Source organism: Pongo pygmaeus, chromosome 3 (assembly GCF_028885625.2).
Source record: "Pongo pygmaeus isolate AG05252 chromosome 3, NHGRI_mPonPyg2-v2.0_pri, whole genome shotgun sequence".
Classification (NCBI taxonomy): domain Eukaryota; kingdom Metazoa; phylum Chordata; class Mammalia; order Primates; family Hominidae; genus Pongo; species Pongo pygmaeus.
The window spans coordinates 112,440,840-112,465,265 of record NC_072376.2 but is presented as its reverse complement, the minus strand read 5'-3'; the positions used below and the strand labels follow the sequence as shown (position 1 = coordinate 112,465,265).

The 24,426-nt window shown below is 34.5% G+C and overlaps 1 protein-coding gene across 2 annotated transcripts in view; it reads left to right on the top strand.

Moving 5' to 3' along the window:
- The window catches only part of DNAJB14 (DnaJ heat shock protein family (Hsp40) member B14), a 51,746-nt gene that overhangs the window by 1,532 nt on the left and 25,788 nt on the right, over positions 1-24,426 (top strand). Inside the window, exons 2-3 of one of the 2 annotated variants that reach the window (XM_054484854.2) lie at positions 14,918-15,089; positions 22,356-22,501. In XM_054484854.2, coding sequence (XP_054340829.1) covers positions 14,918-15,089; positions 22,356-22,501 — 318 coding nt within the window. The remainder of the gene's footprint in view (positions 1-14,917; positions 15,090-22,355; positions 22,502-24,426) is intronic. The other variant, XM_054484856.2, reaches the window with a different exon arrangement.

The following is a 24,426-nucleotide window of genomic DNA, read 5'->3' as shown; positions in this document are numbered from 1 at the left end:
CAACAATTAGTGGCAAAGTCAGAATGGTAGCTGAACTTTCAGACTCGAAAAGGCCTTTAACCGCTACACTGTTGCCTTGCCATTAGTATTTCCAGGTTAAGAAGAAAGTTATCAATAGATTCAATTAATTGTAGAAAATTATTAATGAAAATATGGTGCTACTTGTTTTGTTGTCTCTTAAATTTTTTTCTCTGCGTCGTTGAAGCCCTGTGCTCTTTGCTTTTCTCTCTCTTCTTTCCATTACATTGCCTTCTAACACTATACCCATAAGGACAGGAAAATAAAATGAAAGAAAAGAGTTAATAATTTTTAAATTGTGGTTTAAAAACCCGCGAAATTTACGGTCTTAACTATTTTTAAGTGTGCAGTCCATTAGTGAAGTATATTGACATTGTTGTGCAAGGACTCTTCAGAACTTTTCATCTTACAACACAACTGTGTACTAATCAAACAGCTCCCTACCGCCCCGTCTCCCAAGACCCTGGCAACTACCATTCTACTTTGTGTTTCTGTGAATTTAACTACTTTAGTTATCTCAGATAGGTAGATTCATGCAGTATCTTTTTGTGACTGTCTTACTTCACTTAACATAATGTTCTCAAGTTTCATTTATGTTGTAACATGTGAAGAATTCCTTTTTAAAAAAGTACTGATTAGGCTGCGCGCGGTGGCTCACGCCTGTTATTCTAGCACTTTGGGAGGCCGAGGCGGGCGGATCATTTGAGGTCAGGAGTTCGAGACCAGCCTGGCCAACATGATGAAATCCCATCTCTACTAAAAATACAAAAAAATTAGCCAGGCGTGGTGGCGCATGCCAGTAATCCCAGCTACTAGGGGATGCTGAGGCAGGAGAATCGCTTGAACTCGGGAGATGGAGGTTGCAGTGAGTTGAGATGGCAACACTGCACTCCAGCCTGGGCGACACAGCGAGACTCCGTCTCAAAAAAAAAAAAAAAAACTACAATAAAAAAACTGAATAATATTCCATTGTATATATACACCACATTTTGTTAATCCATTCATCTGTCTATGGACATTTGGGTTCCTTTCACCTCTTGGCTATTATGAATAATGCTGCTATGAACAAGGATATGCAAAGATCCTGCTTTCAATTATTTTGGATACCCAGAAGTGGGATTGTAGGATCATACAGTAATTCTATTTTTAATTTTTGAGGAACCACAATACAGTTTCTGTAGCGCCTGCACCATTTTACTTTCCCACGAACAGTACATAGAGTTTCAGTTCCTCACCATCCTTGCCAACACCTATTTTCTGTTTTTGTTTGTTTTGATAGTACCCATCCTTGGGTGGGAGGTGATATCTCATTGTGGCTTTGATTTGCATTTCTCTGATGATTAGTAATGTTGAGCATCTTTTTATATGCTTATTGGCTTTTTTTATAATATCCCATTTTTGGAGAAAATGTCTGTTCAAGTCCTTTGCCCATTTTTAAATCACATTACTTGTTTTTTTGTTATTGAGTTGTAGGAGTTCCTTATTTATTCTGGATATTAACCCCTTATCAGATATGTGATTTGCAGATGTTTTCTCCTATTTATATGTTGCCTTTTCATCACTTTGTTGATGGTGCTATTTGATGCACAGAAGTTTTTAAGTTTGTTGTAGTGCCATTTTTCTATTTTTGCTTTGTTTTTTTTGTGCTTTTGCTGTCATATTCAAGAAATCATTGCCAGGAGTTAATTATTTTTGAATCCTCCCCTACTGTTGAATATGATTTCATTTAGTCATTATCTAGTCCTAGAGGGACAGTTTTAACATTAAGTGAGTAGGCAGTCTAGACAGAATAACTTGGCTTTTGAAGTCTGACTCCACCTACTAGCTTGTAACCTTATTTTTGAGCAGGGTAGAGAACCTCTCTAGCCTTTAGCTTTTTTGTCTGTAAAATGGAGACAATGTACTGATCTCATAGTGCTGTTGTGAGGATTAAATGGGTTAATACAGGTAAAGCATTTAACAGTAAACACTCAATTAATTTTGGTGTCATCCCTATTTTACAAGTGTGAAGCTCTGAGAATTCTTAAAACCCACCCAAATGTACGCACTATCATGCTTCTGTCATGCAAACAATTTGAATAAATCTCCTAAAAGATATTATAAGATACCAAAGCACAACACAGTTTGTTGCTCTTAAAGACATGAATGTTGGAAAAATTAAGAAATATAAGGGTGAAAGTTGGTAGTACAAATGTAAGGCAGTATGTGATTACCAAATAAAGTGATAGGGCATAACTGTGTAGTCCAAAAACCTTAGTTCAGATGCAGATGTTGTCTCTGACTCCTTTTTCACCAGTGACAAATTACTTAACTCCTCTGAGCCTTCTTTAGTTATATGTAAAGTGAAGATGTCATCACAGGATTTATGTGAGCTGAAATAAAGTTATGCGCCAGTACTCAGAGAAGTGTATTTTATATAGAACATTCTAGAAGATGTTTATTGGTACAATTTAAGAATTCAGGAGAGAGAAAGATCTAGGACATTTGTGTGAGATCCTGATAAAATATTTCATACAGAAGGAAGTTGAAGCTATTGGTTACAATTAGATTTTAAAATTTTAGCCCTGAATTTCACTTATACTAGTCCACCACCAAATTCTTATAACTCAGAAAGTTGACTGAATGTTCATCTGGATATGCTTAAACTAAGAGAGGCAAAAGAAAAGATCACATTTTGATTTCCATTATTCTTACATAGTAAAACATGAGACTAAATTCCTGCTAGATTCCAGGATTTTTGTCCTCTTAAAATTTTATTTTTGCCAGGTAAGAAGTCTGATACATAAGACACTTTCATAAATTGGCAAGTTTTTCTTGACAAAAAACTTAATCCCCAAATGGATCTAGGATATTGTTTCTTTCCATGTTTTTAGTTGAGAATATTATTTTACAGTTTACTTATTGCAGTGGACTTCTAAGTGAATTCAGTTGTACAACTTTCAAATATTTTAAAGTATTGATATATATGAATAGCTACCACATAGAAAATATAAATATTCTAGAAAAATCAGTAAACAGAACTCAGTAACTGTAGTTTCTGAATAAACTGTACATTTATTGAGTTATTGATATGTTCTGGATTTTCAGAGAGGGATACAATCTGTTTTAATGCTTTGCATTGCAATTTCATAATAATTGGGAGATAGTTTGAAGTGTGGATTTTTTTTTTTTTTTTAGAGAAAAGCATTTTTATTGTTTTCAGGAACACTGTAGTAATTTGAATCAGTTGGTGGCTTACAGCTTCAAAAAAGGCCATTCTTCATCTACTGTAATGAATGGATAAGTATGATAATCCAAATTATGTATTGAATAGTATATAATTTGCAGCATCTATCTGCACAATAGTAATTTAAACAGTCCTTTTTCTTCCTAATTTTTTGCTACATTATTTTAAAATTTATATCTAATAAAAAATTCAAAGTTCTGTCTCTTTTTGTCTTACTTAAAACGGTTTAAAAACTAGCTTTTAAAATTGTCATTATACATCTGGAGTATTATCCAACATATTCTTTTTAAGATAATTTCAGTCTTTTGTGTTTCTGACTTAATTAAAATTTAGTGACAAGTACAAATTATACATTCAAAACAATTATTTCTATAGCACCAACTGAAGTGTTACAAAAATGATTTCCAAAATTCAGCTAGTAGCCAAATTATTTCAGATATTACAGTTGAAGAAAGAATACTGATTCAGGGTTTGAATATTAATTTAATAATGATGTGACCTTGGGTATATAGCTTAATCTTTCTGAACCTCAATTTCCTCATCTATAAAATGGGGTTTGATTTATTCAACAAATTTTTACTGAATATACATTATTCTGTCCCAGACAATATTCTAAGAACTGGGGATTCAGTGGATAGTAAGACAAAGTCCTTGTCCTCATGGAGCTTACATTCTAGGGGAAATATGAAGTATCTGTCTGGTATATGACGCAATAATTCCATTTCTGTCATTGCCTCTTCCTTTCCTGAGCCTCAGCTTTCTCGTTTGTAATCTTCGCAGGCTTATTGTGAGGATATTTTATTATCTTAAGTGCTGTAAGCATGTCATGTATTATTTCTATAGGAAAAAATACTTGCATAGTACCTTGGAGTTGATAGTATGTTTGTCTCTTCTGTCATTTGTTAAAGTAATTATTTGAGCATAAGATAATTGCTTTAAATTAGGAGTAATCTTAATTTGGATTCAACTACTCATTCCATGCTTAGCTAACATTTAGTTCTTCTGCCTTGCTGACTTCATCCCTTACATTGCCTGTGTATATAACTGTCTCTCTCCTACATTTAAAATACCTTAGCGGTCAGGAACTATTTTAATCTTAATTATCTTTTTTACTCCCATGATGCCTAACAGTATTTTACATATATTTGTAACATTTATGGGCCTGGATTTTCTGGAATGATAGCTGTTTATTTAATTTTACTCTCTTCAATAAAGATAATTTGTTAAATAAATAACTAAATGAAAATATTATAGCTGTAAGGCTTTCTATATTAATACATTCACAAATGAAGCTTTTCTATAATCAGCCTAAGTGTTCAAAAAAAAAATATATATATATATAGGGATTGTCTCTATAGCAAAAATTTGGAAAGTGTATAAATGTCTATTAGTGGAAACTGATTAAATTCATTGCATTCATAAATTATGCACCTATGAAAAATGATGACATGGACCTGTGTTTATTGCTATAAGGTGATATCTCTAATATGTCAACAATTGAAGAAAATTAAGCTAAAAACAGGTAGATTATTATGTTTTTTAATTTAATAATGTCTAAAAAGCTAGATAGCTAGCTAACTAGAGTAACCAAAAGGGTATAGTGATTTTTTGGGGGGGAATTGGGGGAGGGTTGGAAGGGGATTTATTAGTGATTTTTACTTTGTTATTTTATTTGTTTATTTATTTTTGAGACAGAGTCTTGTTCTGTCGCCCAGGCTGGAGTGCAGTGGCACAATCTCAGCTCACTGCAACCTCCGCCTCCTGGGTTCAAGTGATTATCCTGCCTCAGCCTCCGAGTAGCTAGGACTACAGGCGTGTATCACGACACCAGCTAATTTTTGTATTTTTAGTAGAGATGGGGTTTCACCGTGTTGGCCAGGCTGGTTTCAAACTCCTAACCTCAAGTGATCCACCTGCCTCAGCCTCCCAAAGTGCTGGGATTACAAGCGTGAGCCACCACGCCTGTCCTGTTATGTTTTTTAATGAGCTGAACATACATGTTTGTATAATCACACGAATAAAAGCTATGTATATTTTGTGAGAAAGATAAAAAATCTATTTGTTTTTCAAATCATGTGTTCTGATATTCAATTCAGCTAATGGTAGACATTATATAGGAGTGCAACAGAAACTTAAGAATAAAAATATATCTCAGTTCTTCCTTTTTGGATTATCAACATAAATATTTTAAATTCTATATTAACTTTTTCATTGGTCTTTAATATGGAATATACTAAAGTACATGCAGATTATGTTAAAACTCCTAGTAGAGCAGTACGTCTGGAAGGTAAATGCATAAAATAAGATTGGATAAAATCTTTCATAAAAGTGAATGTTCTCTGGTTTATAAGTACTATCCCAATTAATGTTTGTAACACTGCACATTATTGTAAAAGAAATTCCATGTGATAGCTAAGACATTTAATAAATCAGAAAGATCCAATGTGTTCTAAGTTCTCATGGTAGTTGAACTGAGTCATCTTAGGCATCAGTTCCAGTGATTATTAGTACTGACAACTTTGCTGATTCCATTTTTAAGATGATTAAGCTAGATTTTGAGGCCCAGAAGTAATACAACTTGTCCACATTTTCACTTGATGGAGCCAAAGACTGTGTAGTATGAGCTCATGTATGCACAGAGCTACTGTTAGGCAGAAGCCCTATGCATGAAATTCCAGAAAAATTTTCATTATCATAGTAACTGCCAAAAATCTGTAACAACTATATGATTCTGCTTTAGCAATATCCAAAATCTAGGTGTTAACATGGAAAATGTCCAGAGGAACCATGGGAGAACATGTTTGTGCTAAAAATGAAAGGAGGAACACACAGATAACTTCTAATTAGCATGCATTGGGTCATCGTGGCCACCTTTATTTATTTTGTTTTATTTTATTTCATTTTTTAAAATTTTTTGAGATGGAGTCTCGCTCTGTTGCCCAGGCTGGAATGCAATGGTACAATCCTGGCTCATCGCAACCTCCATCTCCCGGGTTCAAGCAGTTCTCCTGCCTCAGCCTCCCAAGTAGCTGGGACTACAGGCATGCACCACCATGTCCAGGTAATTTTTGTATTTTTAGTAGAGACGGGGTTTCCCCATGTTGGCCAGGCTGGTCTCGAACTCCTGACCTTAGGTGATCTACCCACCTCAACCTCCCAAAGTGATGGGATTACAGGCGTGAGCCACTGCGCCCGGCTGGTGGGCACTTTTAAATATTAAACATATATAACCACTTTCATATCTGGCTCTACAATTTTTAAAAAGTTTTTTTTTTATTTATTGGCCGAAATATTTATATAAAGAGATACTTCCTCCTCCACCTGTCTTATGGTTATGCAGTGGTATCATTTATATAGGAAAATCATGATAAATGCTTGATTGCTTTTATCAGTTTTCAAGAAAAGGAGGCTGTTCCTTTTCATTCTCCAAAAACTAGCAAGTTATCATTTTTTAGGTTTTTGGTCAGTGGGAGCCCCTTTATATTAGTACATTTAATTTTGGAAAATTTTGAAATAATTTCAAACTTACAGAAAATTTGCAAGAATAATACAAACTTACACAAATATAAAATAATACAAACTTAATACAAAGAATACTAATTTCCAAATACATTTCATTTGCTTTGTATTTGTTAAAATTTTTACATTTGCTTTATCATGACCTTCCTCTCTCCCTCTCTGCTACCCTTTTCTCTTTCTCTTTCTCTTTCTACACACACACACCACAGTCTGTTTTTCTGGAACTAATTAACAGTAGCTGTAGACATGATCTCCCATTACCCCTAAATAATTCAGCATACATTTTCTAAGACAAGGACACTCTCTTAGATAACCACAGTGTAACCATCAAGTTTATGAAATCAGTGCTTACACCTTACTCACATTCTGCCAGTTTTCTCAATTATGCCCTTTATGGCAAAAAAAAAACAACAAAAGCACATGTCCACATATTCCATTTATGGGGCCATGATGTTTGATTCTCCAGATACTATCTTTTTTTTTTTTTTTTCTCGACCTTGGTATTTTTGATGAGTATATGCCAATTTTTTTTTTTTTTTTTTTAATTTCTGCTCACCGCAACCTCCACCTCCTGGGTTCAAGCGATTCTCCAGCCTCCCAAGTAGCTGGGATTACAGGCATGCACCACAACGCCCAGCTATTTTTTTTTTTTCTTTTTTTTTTTTTTTGTATTTTTAACATGGTTTCACCATGTTAGCCAGGCTGATCTCGAACTCCTGACCTCAAGTGATCCGCCTGCCTCAGCCTCCCAAAGTGTTGGGATTACAGGCGTGAGCCACCGTGCCTGGCCTAGGCCAGTGAGTTTATAGAATTTCCCTCAACTTTTTTTTTTTTTTTAAATAAATAGAGACAAGAGTTTCACTGTGTTCTCCAGGCTGGTTTCGAACTCCTGGGCTCAAGTGATCCTCCCACCTTGGCCTCCCAAAGTGCTGGGATTACAGACATAAGCCACCATGCCCAGCCCTTAATTTGGGTTTGACTGATATTTCATCATATTTGTTTTTGGTGTAATACTATGGAAGTGACGTGTGTTCCTTTTTTTGAGTCTCATTTTGTCACCCAGACTGGAGTGTAGTGGCATGATCATGGCTTGCTGCAACCTATGCCTCCTGGGCTCAAGTGATTCTTCTGCCTTAGCCTCCTGAGTAGCTGGTACTACAGGCATATGCCACCATGCCTGGCTAATTTTTGTATTTTTTGTAGAGGCAAGGTTTTGCCATGTTGCCCAGGCAGGTCTGGAATTCCTGGGCTCAAGTGATTAGCCCACCTTGGCCTCCCAAAGTGCTGGGATTACAGGTGTGAGCTACCAAGCCCAGCTGATGTGTGTTCTTAGTGTAACATATCAGGAGACACATGATGTTGATTTGGTCCTTACTGGTGAGGTTACTTTGATCACTTAGTTAAGTTAGTGATTGCTGTTTTTCCCCACTATGATGTTATTCTTTGAGATGGAGTCTCTCTCTGTCACCCAGGCTGGAGTGTATGGCGCGATCTTGGCTCACTGCGAGCTCCACCTCCCGGGTTCACACCATTCTCCTGCCTCAGCCTCCCGAGTAGCTGGGACTACAAGTGCCTGCCACCACACCTGGCTAATTTTTTGTATTTTTTAGTAGAGACAGGGTTTCACTGTGTTAGCCAGGATGGTCTCGATCTCCTGACCAACTGATCCGCCTGCCTCTGCCTCCCAAAGTTCTGGGATTACAGGCGTGAGCCACTGCGCCTGGCGATGTTATTCTTTTCTTCTTTGTAATGAATACATGTTTTCACATACTTTGAAACTGGGTATGTGTCCTGTTACTCAACAAACTTTCACTGTCTCTTTGTAGCATCCATTGGTTATTCTTTCCTGAAAAAATTTCTGATGGTTGCCAAATGTGGTTTTCTAATTCTATAATTCCTTCTACATTTATTAGTTAGCATTCAGCCTCAATTGTCTGTTACAGATTCATGGTTTCTGATTTAATGTGTCATTATCATCATGTATTTTTGTGTTCAGATTTAGTTAGTGGGAGCCCCTTCAGGCTGACTCCTGTGTCTTTTGGACATGTTCTCATTGTTCTTTGAATTTTTAAATTTCCTAACACAAAAAAATTTCAGGCTCACATTTTACTTTCTCTGCCCTAGGAATTAGCTAGTTCTCCAAGAAGTCCTGACTCCTTTTACTAGACAATGGTATTTAGAAACTAGATATAGATACTAAATGAACTCATAGCTTACAGAAGTGTCATTATTTCTAGCCCTATCAGTGGACAGAGCCAGGAAATAAATGTATGCGTGAATGCATGTATGTATATTTCTGTACATATGTGTGTTATACGTGTTTGTGGTCTACACATATTTATAGTAATTTGGTCAATATTAATTTTAGTATCTGTGACACATGCACACACATATAGTATATTCACACACTTCTATTTTTAGTAAAATGCCACAGGATTCATTCCAGCCATCTCCATTTCCATATTTGTAATTCTGTTCTCTGTTAGAGAATCAGAACAGAATGAGAAATGTGGCTCCCACTTATTTGCTCATTTTCCCTTTTATGTAATGAATTACTTCATTACATAAAATCGAGTTTTTATGTAAAATTTTGTATGTATTTTAGTACATAAAAGCCCATTGGTCCAGGCCCTCTTGAGCTCAGCTATGTTTTTGGTTGTGACTGTCTCTATTTTTAAATTTATTTTATTTTTTGATACAGTCTGTATCACCGAGGTTGGAGTGCAGTGGCACAATCATGGCTTGCTGCAACCTCTGCCTCTTGGGTTCAAGCGATTCTCCTGTCTCAGCCTCCCGAGTAGCTGGGACTACAGGCGCATGCCACCACACCTGGCTACTTTTTGTATTTTTAGTAGAGACGAGGTTTCACTGTGTTGGCCAGGCTGGTCTCAAATTCTCAAAATCTCAAGTGATCCCTCCGCCTCAGCCTCCTAAAGTGCTGGGATTACAGGTGTGAGCAACCGCACCTGGCCATGACTGTCTCTTGAGTCTCAATAAGCTTCCTTGGTTCAGGGTTCAGGCGTTGCCAGCCCCAGATGCCAAAAGGAAGAGAAGGGAAAGGAAGAAGCCTAATAATTTTTCTATTAGAAGAGGGAAAGACAGGGGAAGCCTACCATTTAGAAAATATTCAAACCCTATCTACAGTGTTAGAAGATACTGTCATTACAGTATCTTCTGTATACATGCTGTATGCTCTCTCTTAACCATCATTTAGTCTTAGTTGTGTAAATAACTATACATTTAATGCTTACTACTACCAGTCCTTATGTCAGCATATATGTAATTATTCTGGATTCCTAAAGCCTGTTTTATAGTTGATTCCCAGAAGGGCTTGTGGGAACTAAGCTCCATTAATTCTAGAATGTTGAAAACAGTTCATCTGTGGCCTTACTGCTTGAAGTTATTTTGGTGGATACAAAGTCTTTGCCGTACATTTTCTTTCCATGTGTATCTGTGTTACTCCATTGTTTTATGGAAGTACTACTGATGAACAAAGTCTGATGACAGTCTAATTTCCTCTCCTTTCTAAGTCATTTGCTCTTTTTGCCTAGATATTTAGTTAATTTTATTAGAATATGTCTTGGTGTTAGTTATTCTTGATCAGTATTAGGTCTGTGATTTGCCCTTTCATTTAATAGTTTCAGATTTTTTGTTTCTGTGTCAGAAAAGTTTATTTGTTCTATTTTTTAATTTTTCTTCAGTACTCCTATTGTACGTATGTTGGATCTTTACTGTTAATATTTGCTGTTTTGTCTTGAAATTTTTTCGTCTTTTTGACTTTTTAAAAAAATGTTTTAAATTTCCTCCTGGTATATTTTCTTTCTCTTTTAAGCATTATCTGTTGTATTTATGAGTCTTTGTTTCTTCTAATTTAATCTTTTTTAATTGATTTTTTAAAATGTCTTATTTTTTATTGAGTTTTATCACATAAGTTTTTGATAGATAATTTCTTTTCTTTCCTTTCTTTTTTTTTTTTTTGAGACAGAGTCTTGCTCTGTCACCCAGGCTGGAGTGCAGTGGCTCAATCTCAGCTCACTGCAACCTCCACCTCCAGGTTCAAGCAATTCTCCCACCTCAGCCTCCCGGGTAGCTGGGATTACAGGCACTGGTCATCATGCCCGGCTAATTTTTGTATTTTTATAGAGACAGGATTTCACCATGTTGACCAGGCTAGTCTTGAACTCCTGACCTCAGGTGATCTACCCGCCTCAGCCTCCCAAAGTGCTGGGATTACAGATGTGATCCACTGCATCTGGCCAGTAATTTCTGATGTTGTTGTAATTTTGATATATATTGTTCTTTTGTATCATGCATTATTTTTTAGTCTTTTCAGCTTGTTTTGAAGTATTAAAGTGTTCATCTGTTTTTTTAGCAAGTGTTTCTGGTGTGTATTTATTGTCTTCAGAGGTTTAATTTATACTCATCCTTTTTTTCTTATAATTTTGTATCAGATTTGACTTCTGTCATTTTCTTTTACTCATTTTTATGTGCTGCTAAATACGTAGAGATCCTTCTGTTTTTGTGTAATGTTTAAAAATGTCACCTTGCTAAATGAGATCTTCTCATTCCTTTATCTTTCCCAACTTTTATCCGGAGTTTCTCTTTTTGTTTTTTTTTCTGTTTTCCCTGTCCTCTTCAGTTTGGGTCCTGTTCCCAGCAGTTTCTTCTTGATGTGGCTTTGTTCTGGAAGAGAGCTTTGATTGATTATTTTTGAGGGCATGTAGTGACTAGAGTCTTCCATGCCCTTAAAGCTCTATTGTGGACCCGTGCACTTGTGTACTATTATAGTAGGCAAAACTCATTCCTTTTTACACACTTTTCCCAGTTTTGCCTGTTATGCTATATAGAGAGTCCCTGTTGGTTATTTTTATTTTTATTTTTTTATGTCTGTGGGCCGGCAAATGCCCCTGTATTATACTCCACTGCCCACACAGATCTTGTGGCAGTTGGTGGTTTTTCCCCACCTTATATTTTGGGATTTTGTGCATGAGGTTTTCTCTGACTTTATGAGGGAATTTGGAGAGATTTAAAATTTAAGCTGATGTCATAAACTTTTTTCCAGGATTCCCACAAAAGTTTTTATGTCTAAATGTTGTGAACCACTACCTCCCTTAGACCATGCTGGTTTCCATTCATTGGATTGCAGACTAAATACAGACTATAGTTTAAAAATTGGCCAGGTGTGTGGCTCACGCCTGTAATCCCAGCACTTTGGGAGGCCAAAGCGGGCAGATCACTTGAAGTCAGGAGTTTGAGACCAGCCTGGCCAATATGGTGAAACCCCATCTCTACTAAAAAAAAAATTAAAAAATTAGCCTGGTGTGGGGTTAGGTACCTGTAGTCCCAGTTACTTAGGAGGCTGAGACAGGAGAATCGCTTGAACCCAGGAGACGGAGGTTGCAGTGAACCTAGATTACACCACTGCACTCCAGCCTGGCTCAGTCTCAAAAAAAAAAAAAAGAAAAAAAGACTATTTATGTTATATTTCTCATTAATAACTGATAGATTGGTACCTAGTTGAGTGTGTGTATATATACACACACTTTATTGAGACATTATTGAGACATAATATTGAGAGTGTGTGTATATATATATACACGCTTTATTGAGACATAATTCACATACCAGACAATTCACTCATTTCAATGATACCATTCAGTGTTTCTTTAGTATTTTGACAGAGTTGCACAACAATTATGGAAATCAATTTTAGAACATTTCCTTACTTCAAAAAGACACCTCATTACTGTTTAGCAGTCACTCCTCATTTATTCCCAGTTCTACCCTCCCCTGCACCCCCAGCTTTGGCAACGATTCATTTACTTTCTGTCCCTGTAGATTTGCCTGTTCTGTACATTTCATATAAATGGAACCATATAGTATACCATCTTTTGTGACTGGAGTCTTTCACTTAGCATAATGTTTTCAAGGTCCATTCATGTTGTAGCACATATCAGTACTCTGTTTCTTTTTATTTTTGAAAATATTTCATTGTCTGGATATATCATTATCCATCAGTTGATAGATATTTGGTTGTTTGTATCTTTTTGCCATTGTGAATAATAATGTTGCAATGAACATTTGTGAATCAGTTTTTGTGTATCATTTCTCTTGGATATGTACTTAGGAATGGGATTGTTGAGTCAAATGTAACTATGTTTACTTTTTTAAAGAACTACTAGATGATTTTTTCAAAGCAGCAGCATCATTTTACATTCTCACTAGAAACTTATTAGGGTACCAATTTCTCCCCATCCTTCTCAACATTTGCTATTGTTCATCTTTTGGATGTGGGTGTGAAGTGATACATCTCTTTGTGGTTTTGATTTTTATTTCCCTAATAGTTAATGATATTGAGCAACTTTTTTTGTGTGCTTATTGACCATTTGTTTGTTTGTTTTGGAGAAATTGTCTATTCAGATCCTTCACCCGTTTTTTTAACTTGTGTTTTTGATCTTTTTATTACTGAACTGTAAGAATTCTTCATATATTCTGGATACTTTTTTTTGAAAATCAGGTATGTTATTTGTAAACATTTTTTTCCATTCTGTTGATATAGCCTTTGAAGTACAAAAGTTTTAAATTTTGATAAAGCCCATTTTCTCTGTTTTCCTTTTATCACGTTTACTTTTGTTTCTGTAGTTAAGAATACTTTGCCTAAATCAACATCATGAAAATTTACTTCTGCGTTTTCTTCTAAGAGTTTTGAAGCTTTAGCTCTTACACTTAGGTTCATGATCCATTCCGAGTTAATTTTTGTGTCCAGTGTGATGGAGTCCAAATTTATTCTTTTGCATGTGGATGGCTAGTTGTTGACCCACAAGTTCTGATATGTAGTATTTTAATTTCTATTCAGTTCTAAGTATTTTGTAATTTCTATTGTAATTATTTCTTTGATACACAAGCTGTCTAGATTTTTTTTATTTTGTTTTTTCTTTTCCAACCCATTTGTGATTTTTTTAGTTACATTTTTTGTAATTGATTTCTCATGTAACTGTATTGTGCTCATAGATTGTGGTATATATATATATGGTAATAATTCTCTGAGATTTGAAAAGGACCACTCTATAGTCTAGCGATAATGTGGGCCTGTGAGAAAGGGATATTCACTAGTTGGGTATAATGTTATACCCAAATTTATAAGCTTAGATAAAGCTTATAAATTTGATGTCCAAGTCATCTGTATCCTCAATGATTTCTTAAAATTTACCTTATATCAGTTACTGATTGAAATGTGTTAAAATCCACAATGATGATGGATTTCCCTTTTTTTCCATTAGTTTTGTTAACATTTTTTATGTTTAGTTTTAACTTTTATTATGGAAAGTTTCAAGCACACACAAAAGGAGAAAAAAATAGTATAATTACTCCCTATCACTCACCTGTCTTTAACCATTATGAATATATATGACCAACCTTATTTCATTCACATTCTTTCTACCCCTACTTCTATGCTTCTCCTCCCCAGATTATTAAAAAGCAAATCCTTGATAAGACTTATTTTTTACACTCATTGTTCACATTTACTCTCATATTTACCACACTATTTGCTTACCATTCCTTTTTGCATCTCAGCCTATCTGTAAATGTTTTCCTTTTGCCTGAAATGTATATATTACAGTATCCTCTAGTGAAAATCTTTTAGTGATAAATTTTCTATTTGTTGGAAAATATTTTTATCTTGTGCACTTTCTGGGAAATTAGTGCATAACTGAAGTTAGCAGTTTATTTTTTCTGAGCATTTGGATGATAATATTCCAGGGTCTTGGCTCCCATTGTTGCTGTTGAGAATTAAACAGGAAGTCTAAATTTCTGTTACTTTGTGGATGATCTCATTGGCTACTTTAATGACTTACCTCTTTTTCTTTGGTAATCTGCTGTGTCACATGATATGACAAATAAAATTGTGTCATAAATAATTGAATGATTATAATCTCAAGTTACTAGCTTTAACTTAACATTCTACTTCTAGATGGTGATTAGTGTTCTGTAAACAGTTAAGTACATAGGGGAATGCGTGCTAATTAAAAAGATCCTATGGTGAATCTTTTTGGAGAACATACTTCATAATTTGTCTGCTTTAAAACTTTCTTCTCAGGATCTTGTGTATGTACCTTGATGTAAACAGGCACAGTGTACTTTATCTTTCTACAGCACTATTGGAAATAATTATGAAAAATGGAAGCACGGCTGGAAATAGCCCTCATTGCCGAAAACCATCAGGTAGTGGTGATCAAAGCAAGCCTAATTGCACAAAGGACAGCACATCTGGTAGTGGTGAAGGTGGAAAAGGCTATACCAAAGACCAAGTAGATGGAGTTCTCAGGTAGGAATAAATATGGTTTACATCTCAATCATAATTGGTATTAATGTATTTTTTGATGTTATAACACCTGAAAAAAGTGAAATATAACATTAGAAGAATAGACATCAAGGAATTGAACTCTGGGTGTGTCTTATGCTTCATATTCTTTATAAAACTGGTCTGTAAAGTACCAACTCTATAGAATATTCTATTTTTTAAAGTAACCTCAAGTTACAAAGCTTTTTCCAAATAATTTTTTTAAGAAAAATTCTTGCAGCTTTTTCACACAATATGTTGTTTATGTAGCAATATTAAAAGAGGATGAAGAATTGTTTTATTTTACATAGATGAAAATGGGAGAATTTCATGAGAGGAATATTGAGTGTAATAGCAACATTTTCAATTTCCTACTTATATTAGTGAAGGATTTTTTTCTATTTATATTCTTTTTGAAGGGCTATCTTTATATATATGCAGACACTATAATGTCCTTTCGCAGAAATGTTAGAGTTGAAAAGTTATAAACTGGGTTTTGGGTATCTGGCTTTTTTAATTTTATAAGTAAAAGGTTTTCTGGAAATGAAATGAAACTTTGAGTTTGAAACACTAGAGAAGTCTGTTTTGTTTCCTGCTAAAGCTTAAGGAAGCTGTATTGATGTTGTGCTGATATTACTTTGCTAGGGAAACTAAAGATTAAGGATTTTGAACAGAGATTAATTCAAGAATTGTCATGGAGAGTGAATCATAATATAGTGAACTAACTCAAGTGAAGAGTAGTTAAAATTAGTTCGGTGAAGTCTTTCTCATTTGTCCTTTCTTGTCTGTTTCTCTTTTAATTTTATTTCTTTTTTCACCTTTTTACCCCATTCTCAACTTTTTATTTACCATAATTTGTAATTGAAGTGTATTTTGAGATACAGGTTTTATTTATTAAGGAAAGTGATTTGTTACCATATCTTAATTTTAAAATCAAATACCCGTATATTTATATTTTGCATTTGTCCCTATATATTTAAATGCTAAAGCTTCATTGTAGCATTTTATTTGAGAGTGATTACAAAGGATTCTCTGACTGAGTGTGATGGCTCACGCCTGTAATCCTAGCACTTTGGGAGGCCAAGGCGGGCAGATTACCTGAGGTCAGGAGTTCAAGACCAGCCTGGCCAACATGGCAAAACCTCATTTCTACTAAAAATAGAAAAAGTAGCCGGGCGTGGTGATAGGCACCTGTAATCCCAGCTACTCGGGACCCAAGAGGCAGAGGTTGCAGTGAGCCGAGATCACACCACTGCACTCCAGCCTGGGCAACAGAGCAAGACACCTTCTCAAACAAACAAACAAACAAAAAAGGATTCCTTAATCGTGGTAAAGCCATGGTAGAGTATTTGATTAGTATGAATGGTAGTGAAGCACTTAGAGAATATAAATAATGCTGCTAGCTACTTTTATACTTATAGTACTGTGTCAGATGTAGCTGAATAAGTGAAAGAAGTGAATAAGTGAGAGACTTACTTTTGAATTTATTTCATAAAAAACTTTTATTAGTAAGCAGTGTGCTTGAAACACTGGAAACCACATCCTAAAACAAATTGTATTTGCTTATAGGATTTAGTTTATGTTGGGAGAACATATTCTCAATGAAGGATTCAAAGAAAGTTAAATGTATTAGATATATATTTTTTTAAGAATATAGAATCACCTGTATATTTGAAAGTTTACCAAAAAACTATGGTTGAAAGTTTTGAAAAAGAAGACTCTCCTAAATCTGGTGTTATTTTAAAAAGTCTGTTTCTTCATTTCCTCTACCCTAGCCTGGAAAGAAAAAGAAGAGTAGTCCAAGGTGTGGTAGAAATAAGGAAGGAAGAGCATTGATGCCTCTTTGTTCTGGTATTGATTATATATATATGTGGGGTGGGGTTGGTTTTGTGTATATGTGGGTGGTTGTGTGTGTGGTTCTCCAAAGCCCAGAGGAACTGGCTGTAGGCAAGGAGACACCTTGAGAATGGAAGAATGAAAGATGATGCTGAGTGTAGATACACTCTGTATGTGGCCAGAGTTGGACAGGTAGAGACATAAAAGGTGGAAGGAGTTTTTCTGTTTTCTCTGTCAAATTGGAGATGAGGTTGTCTTCTGAGAGTTAGAAGAAAAGAGATGAGGTTGAAAGCTTAAGAGAGTGGTAAAAGTATGGAATATTTGCAGAGGAGAAAAGCAAAGGGAATGAAGTATTGCTGATTTAGCTTTGATGCCCAGCCACATTTGGGACCATGAATTCTTTAAGAGTGGAAGAAATAGCTTAGTAGTACACCTGTATTAGAGATTGGTCCTCTGGTCAATAATCTCATTATACCTTTTTAATTAAATGTAATTTTTTTTATTTTGGGGACTAAATATGATTGGAACAGTCTCTAAGAGAATCCCCAAGTTTTCAAAATACTTCAGTCTGTACTTTATGTGAGTTTCTTAGCTGAATATACCTTTTGTCTTATATTAGCCTTCATAAGTGTTGCTTTAGTGAGGGTACAGATCACCAGCAAACACTTACATGATGTATGTTTTTGTTTTTTCTTTTACCTATACACAGGGGATTTTTCTGAAGAAAGCCATGTTATCTTGTTGGTTAGCACGATTATGCAAACAAGTTGCTCAGTGACAATTTGGCTCAATGGGGAGAAGTCTTGCAATAATACTGCATCCATTGCATAAGTAAGAGCTAGCTTACAGTAAGACTGAAGAGAAAGTGTGTAACTTTGTAAACTAATATTCTGTTAAACTTGGCGGTTTGTTTTTTTTGAGTTGAAGTATATTGAAAAATAATTGAGATAAAGTTGTCATGGATCTTATTTGAAATTTTTAGTATACCATTGAAAAACTTTAATACATCATTTAAAAACTTTACAAGATCAGTGTGAAATTATTAACTGGAGTATCATTGTATTTATCAATTAGAAACACTGTACAACTGTTAAGTCAATTTAATTATGGGGATTTGAATTTAAGATTTGATTTAAGCTTCAGTTCTTTCAGAAGAAATCATTTTGCTAAACTTATAAAATAAGTAATTCTTTTTCTCAGGAATAAATAAATGTTTCCTTAAACACTAGTTAAATTTGGAGTATATTTAAATAATTAGCTATATAGCACACTGAAAAAAAGAGAATCGAAAAATGACCTTCCTCTCCCACCAACTATGCTTCCATGCACATAAGAGAAGACATAAAGTCTGGACCAGGCAGAGTTTTCCCATTGTTGAGCTCCACACAGATCCTTTTGGCCTTGTTGTACATTATTTCCTTCCAAGATAGATAATGGGTTACTCTTTTTTAATTTCTTTTAATTCTTCAGTGAGGCAGGAGAAGGTTTTACTCTTTTAGAAAGCAGCAGATTATAAAAAGTGTGACAAACACATGTAGCTGATGAAAAGGAGCATGATGAACAACAATATGAATGAAAATAGATATATGAATGATAATTTCTCATTCAGGTGTGAAAACTTAGGTGAATGGGTATATTTGGAGCATTACTTCAAATACATAGTCTTCAGGCTGTCCATTGGTGATGATGACTATAACTTCCAGCTTCTCAAGAATTTCTTCCCTAATATATGATGAAAAATTTAGTGCAGAGAAGATATGGTGGAGCTGGATACAGCTAAGAGTTAGTGAAATAACTGTTTTTCCTGTCTGGCCCCCCCCCCCCTTTTTTTTTTTTTTTTTTGGTTTGTGGCAATTCTTAGCTTTATGACCCTATCTAGAGCACTGCAAATTTTCACCACTTTGTCTACACTATCCAGCTGCCTTTTTAAGTTGACCAGGGTTTTGTGCTCAGTAATTATAAACAAGACAATTTAGAGGCTTAATCTGGAACATAATTAAACATCCTACACACTCAAACCAAGTAGTAATGGCTTTAGGATTGTTCAGTGTTTAATTTACCTTTTATTTTTTGCATTCATGTAGTGTCTGCTATATTCGTACCTCTACACCTTGTCTCACAGTCTGTTTCACTTCTGTTAACTGCTTCTCTTCTATTCCAAATGATTTTTAGTACCAACTCCATTTTCATGACAGCATTCATCACATTTGATCTGAACGTGACTTTTTAGATCCTCATCGTTTCTGCTCTCAAATTGAAAGTCATCTGTCCATCCATCTAACATATATGGTGAACAAAACATAATCCCTGCCTTCAAAGAATCTGTGATCTAGAAGTGTTGTCAGACAAGTAAAGAGGCAACTGTAGTACACTGTGGTAATTGTTGGGATAAGGCTAAGTTCAGAGGATGTGGGGAGGATATAAGAGGGGCAGCAAACCTAGTCCTGAGGAATTTGGATTCTTAGGAAAAGGAAGAGCTAAGCCAGGGTCTGGAGAAGTTGTAGAAACTAGCTAACCAAGAAGAGAGGCAGAGAAGGTGTGCTCAGCACCAAAAACAATTGCAAAGATCTGGGAGGTAAGAGAGTCAGCTTCAATACTGATTGTAAGAAAGAAATAGGAAGATGATAGGTCACTTTGAAGTCTGAAGGGTATCCTTTTTTCTGTATTCCAGTTCTGAGACAGCAAGATTTTCAAGTCAAATGAACAGATTTGAATTCTTAACTTGTGAGGCCTTCCTTTATTACTTATTTGAAATAGGAGGCCTGCCCTTCCTTTCTCTGTTTCTATTAGCTTCTTTATTTTTCTCCAGATATTTATCACCATATGATGTACATTATATTTTACTTATATATTTTTTTATTGCTTGTTCTTCTCCCAATTGTAAATTTAATGTGATTTTGACGGTTTTATTCACCACTGTAGCATCTGAAATTGTGCCTAACAGAAAGTAAATGGTTAGTAAATTTTTGTTGAAGAAATAAGTCCTCGTTCTCATCTGTTACTTGGTAATGTGAATTTAGGCAATTTACTTAACCATTCAAAGATTGGTTTCCTTATTGGTTAAATAGGAATAATATCTACCAAATGAGGAGTAAATGAGATAATTTGTGTAAAATAATCAGTATAATAAAATTCCACAATTCTTTATGTGAAATCTTTGTGACCAAATGCAATTTGGAATTCAGAATTCTTCATATTTTAGAAAGGTACTAATATAGTCGGCTCTCCACATCTATGGGTTCTGCATCTGTGGATTCAACCAACTTTGAATTGAAAGTATTTGGTGAAAAATAACAATACAACAATAAAAAATAATACAAATTAAACAACCAATATAGTGTAACAACCATTTACGTAGCATTTACATTGTCTTAGGTACTATTTATAACCTAGAGATGATTTAAAGTACATGGGAAGATGTGTAAAGGTTATATGTAAATACTGTACCATTTTATATCAGGGATTTGAGCATCTGTAGGTTTTGGTATTCAAGGAGGGAGGATCCTGGAACTAATCCCCTGTGGATACCAAGGGATGACAGTTTATTAAATATTATACATCTTAGAGTCTAGGGCAGCAGTCCATAACAAATAGTAACATTTCTACAGCAAAACATACAGGTATTCACACTTAAATGGGATGAATGGAGATTCTGTAGTAGCTTCACATCTTTTCAGGTCAGATTGTTGCCTAGAGGCAAAATCTAGAGTCAAATTCAGTTTTTTATGCAGTCAAATTAGTTATAGAATAACTTTGATTTTTCAGAGCTTTATGGATATTGGAACATTGATATGGTATGGTGGACCTGTACCTAACACACAGTAGGTGTTTTATAAATGCCCCCCATTTCCTTTTTTTCTATCACATAGTTTCTAAACATTTCTAGGAGAATGAGTGTCTACACAGGTGGGATCATTCTCTTTTTTTGTTTACAGATATATGTCAAATGCCTAGAACACTGTCTGGGCATAGTTGGTATTCAATAAATATTATTGACTAAATAAAAGAAATGTCATGTTTTTGGAATAAAATTGATGTATGTTAATGTTTTTAAGTATCTAAAGTAGAAAAATCCAATTTTAATTTCTGTAAATTTGTATAATTTTATATTACTTTCCCTTTTTACCCCCAAGTTCATATAACAAATGATAGATGCCTTCATTATATAAAGAAAGCTAAAGCTCATTTACTTCAAAAATATTTACTGAGACCCTATTGTTTGCCAAGCACTGTGATAACTAATAGGTGTAATAGTAAAAAAAAAAAAAAAAAATCTTGTCTCTTTTCTTTGAAAACTTTGAGTCAGTCTTTGCAGTTCTTTCGCTGCCAGTGTCCACTTATACCCTAGATCATTTTGCCTGTCACTACCTCTGTCATCAAGCCACCTGCACATGGAACACATCTAAAGTTGCAAAGTACTCTCCAAAAATTTTGAAAATGTACTGTGGCTTTTGTGAAAGTAAATTACTAGGTTGTGGAAGAAGGTTGGCATCCACACGTACTTAATGTTCTCTGTTCCATTCAGAGTATTTATTTTCTAATCCTAATATACTTTAAAGATTTCAGGCTTAAATCTGTTAAATCTTTAAGGTACAAACTGTATGTATATAATCTTTAGAAATGTGCTTATCACAATGAAAATCAGGGATAACATTTTTTGAGTCCCATGTTATATTTTATCATGAGATATTATTTTTTTCAGAGAGTGACACAGATAAATTATCTTTGGCATAACGGGGATGGCTGGGTGCAGTGGTTTATGCCTATAATCCCAGCACTTTGGAAGGCTGAGATGGGAGGATCATTTGAGGCCAGAATTTCAAGACTAGCCTCAGCCCCAACATAGCAAGACCCCATCTATATCAAAAATAAATAAAGAAATAACTGGGCTAACTTAATTTGACATTTAAACCATAGACTACTGCAGTTGTTTTGCGTGTACTAAACTGTTGCTTTGATAGTTGGTTAGATCTACATTATGCAAGAACAAAATTTTTGGAATGTAATGCATGTTCATTCTTAGCTGTGACATACTTTTGAGGAGTTTTGGAATTTCTTTGTCCACTTACAAGTACTAAAAAATTCTTCTTATTGTCTCATTTTAGTTACAATATATGCTCTGACTTTCATCCACAATTATTATGGGCTTTGCTTTACTTCTCTGTAGTTGTGATACATTACACTAAGGACATTTTCATGGTTTACTCTTCTTAGACTCGGGAAGAGGTTGGAGGAATGGTCTGTGGTCGAAAAAGAGAATGAAGCAGACTAATCCTTAAAGGGATAAGCCATCATTAGATTTTGAGAAAGAGTCCACAGATAGTTCTTTATAGTATTCTAATAAATTAAAAATTAGAGATATTATATGACCGTCTTCCTTGAAATTTACATTATAACACACTCTCTTGTTCACAGCATAAACAAATGTAAAAATTACTATGAAGTACTTGGAGTTACGAAAGATGCTGGTGATGAAGATTTGAAAAAAGCTTATAGAAAGCTTGCTTTGAAGTTTCATCCAGACAAAAACCATGCACCTGGAGCAACAGATGCTTTTAAAAGTAAAGTAAACCTTTTAAAGCAATTTTACTAAGCTGTCTTTAGAATTCACTTTACAGTGTTTCAGAATATTAAATTCTGCTTTTGGACTGGTGCATTTAGAGACCAGCACAAGCAAGAGTCTGGAAAATCCTTTAAAACTTCAGTATTAACTGGTTATACCCGAAGTCAAACAAATGCAGTTTGGCTTCACAAAAGCAACATTCCAGTTCTGATACAGTCTCAAGTAACTTTTCTAGGCACGTATGCATGCTTTCTTGTTTACCAGGAACAAGTAGGGTGATGATTATGCATGAGCTTCTAGCGTATTGTCATCTGGTTCTAAATGAACTAAAAGCAAAATATAGTTTTTTTGAGTTTTTAAGGTACAAGAGACTGTCTGGAATTTGGATATTTAAGAAATATCTCCCCAGTATTCTTTTATTTCTATTAAACTTTGCCCAGTTTTTTCACTTTATATATCTAGTTTTAGCTAATGGGATTTTTTCTTTTTAAAAATTAATATCTTTCCTCTTGCCTACTATTTATTTTTTATTTTCCATCCCAATATTCTTTAAATTTTTTGCCAATTTAATAAATGTCAAAGAAGTAATTTTGTAGTTTTATATTTTGTTAAATACAATTTATTTGTAATAATTAATTTCTAATTCATAGTTAAATGCCTAAATTTGTAATTGTTCATTCTTGTGAATTTGGCATTCATAAACCCAGTGTATAATGTTTACAGTACAATGGTGGGGTCTTAGAATAACTGGAAGTAGATACTCATTTTAAACATCTTCCAAAAAGATAGAAGAATCAATTGGTCCTTCATGAAAATACCGTTAAGATTGTTTCCAAAACAGTTTTATTTCTTGAAGGAAGTTGCCAAGGAAAATACATTTGGGAATTAATAATATATTCCAATAAAAGCCACGGCCAAAGTGGTGCTGGTGAAAGTAAAATACCACTGTGACAGCGAGAGCTGTCTCAGTTTGTTTCCTTAAAGTAAAAGTGGCATGTTGAAAGTACAGGAAAAGCTTTACTCGAAAACACTAACTTGCAAATTACATTTCCGTCAGTTCATTACCTGAAGAATGTGTCCAGAAAATAGTGCCATTATTTTATTTCCTCCAAATACACACCTTTATTAAACAAAAATAAAGCTTTCATTTTTAAAAATAACACAGATAATAGCACTTAGGTTAATTTATAATTCAATAGTACAGAAAGTTGGGAAATTTCTGATGGAATTGTCAAATAGAATAAATATTTGTTTAATTTTTTTTATAGCTTGAGCCTAATGTATGCAGTCACAGTTACCGGAAAAAGTAACTGAAATCTTTAAATAGCTAATTTATTATCATATATTCCCCCAAAAGCTAAAAGTGAGTTTAGATTTATGAGTTCCACAAATTTAATTTAAAATTTTTTGAGTTTTAAAAATGTTTAAAATATTTTGTCAGTGGGTTATTTGTATGTTTGTGATCTGCTAAGTGATTTCAATGTTAATTCTTTATTAATGCTAAGAATATTAAACTATTTCTTCCACTTCTGTATTGAAGTCATGTTAGCATCTTTGAATAACACTAAATGTATGTAACATATTTCTACAGCCTGTGTTGCGTTTTGAATAGGTTAGCAACATAGATGTCACCTAAGGAAGCCAGCTAGACACTCATTGGGGTTTTACAAAGCTGGTTACACTTTCTTGTGGTACATTTCAGAGTTTAGTGCTCTGCTTTGCAAAACTAGAAACTTAATACTTACCAACATGCCGGGAAGTGATTTATATCTGAGGAGAGGATACATTGTTCAATACACAAAGAGATTACCCGTAAATCAGAATGCCAGTTTATTAGTCCCAAAGAGGATCAGAATAGGGAATTGGCTGATGAGCCCATTTTTCACTGAGTGGAAACTGCATAGAAAACTCAAGTTGTAATCC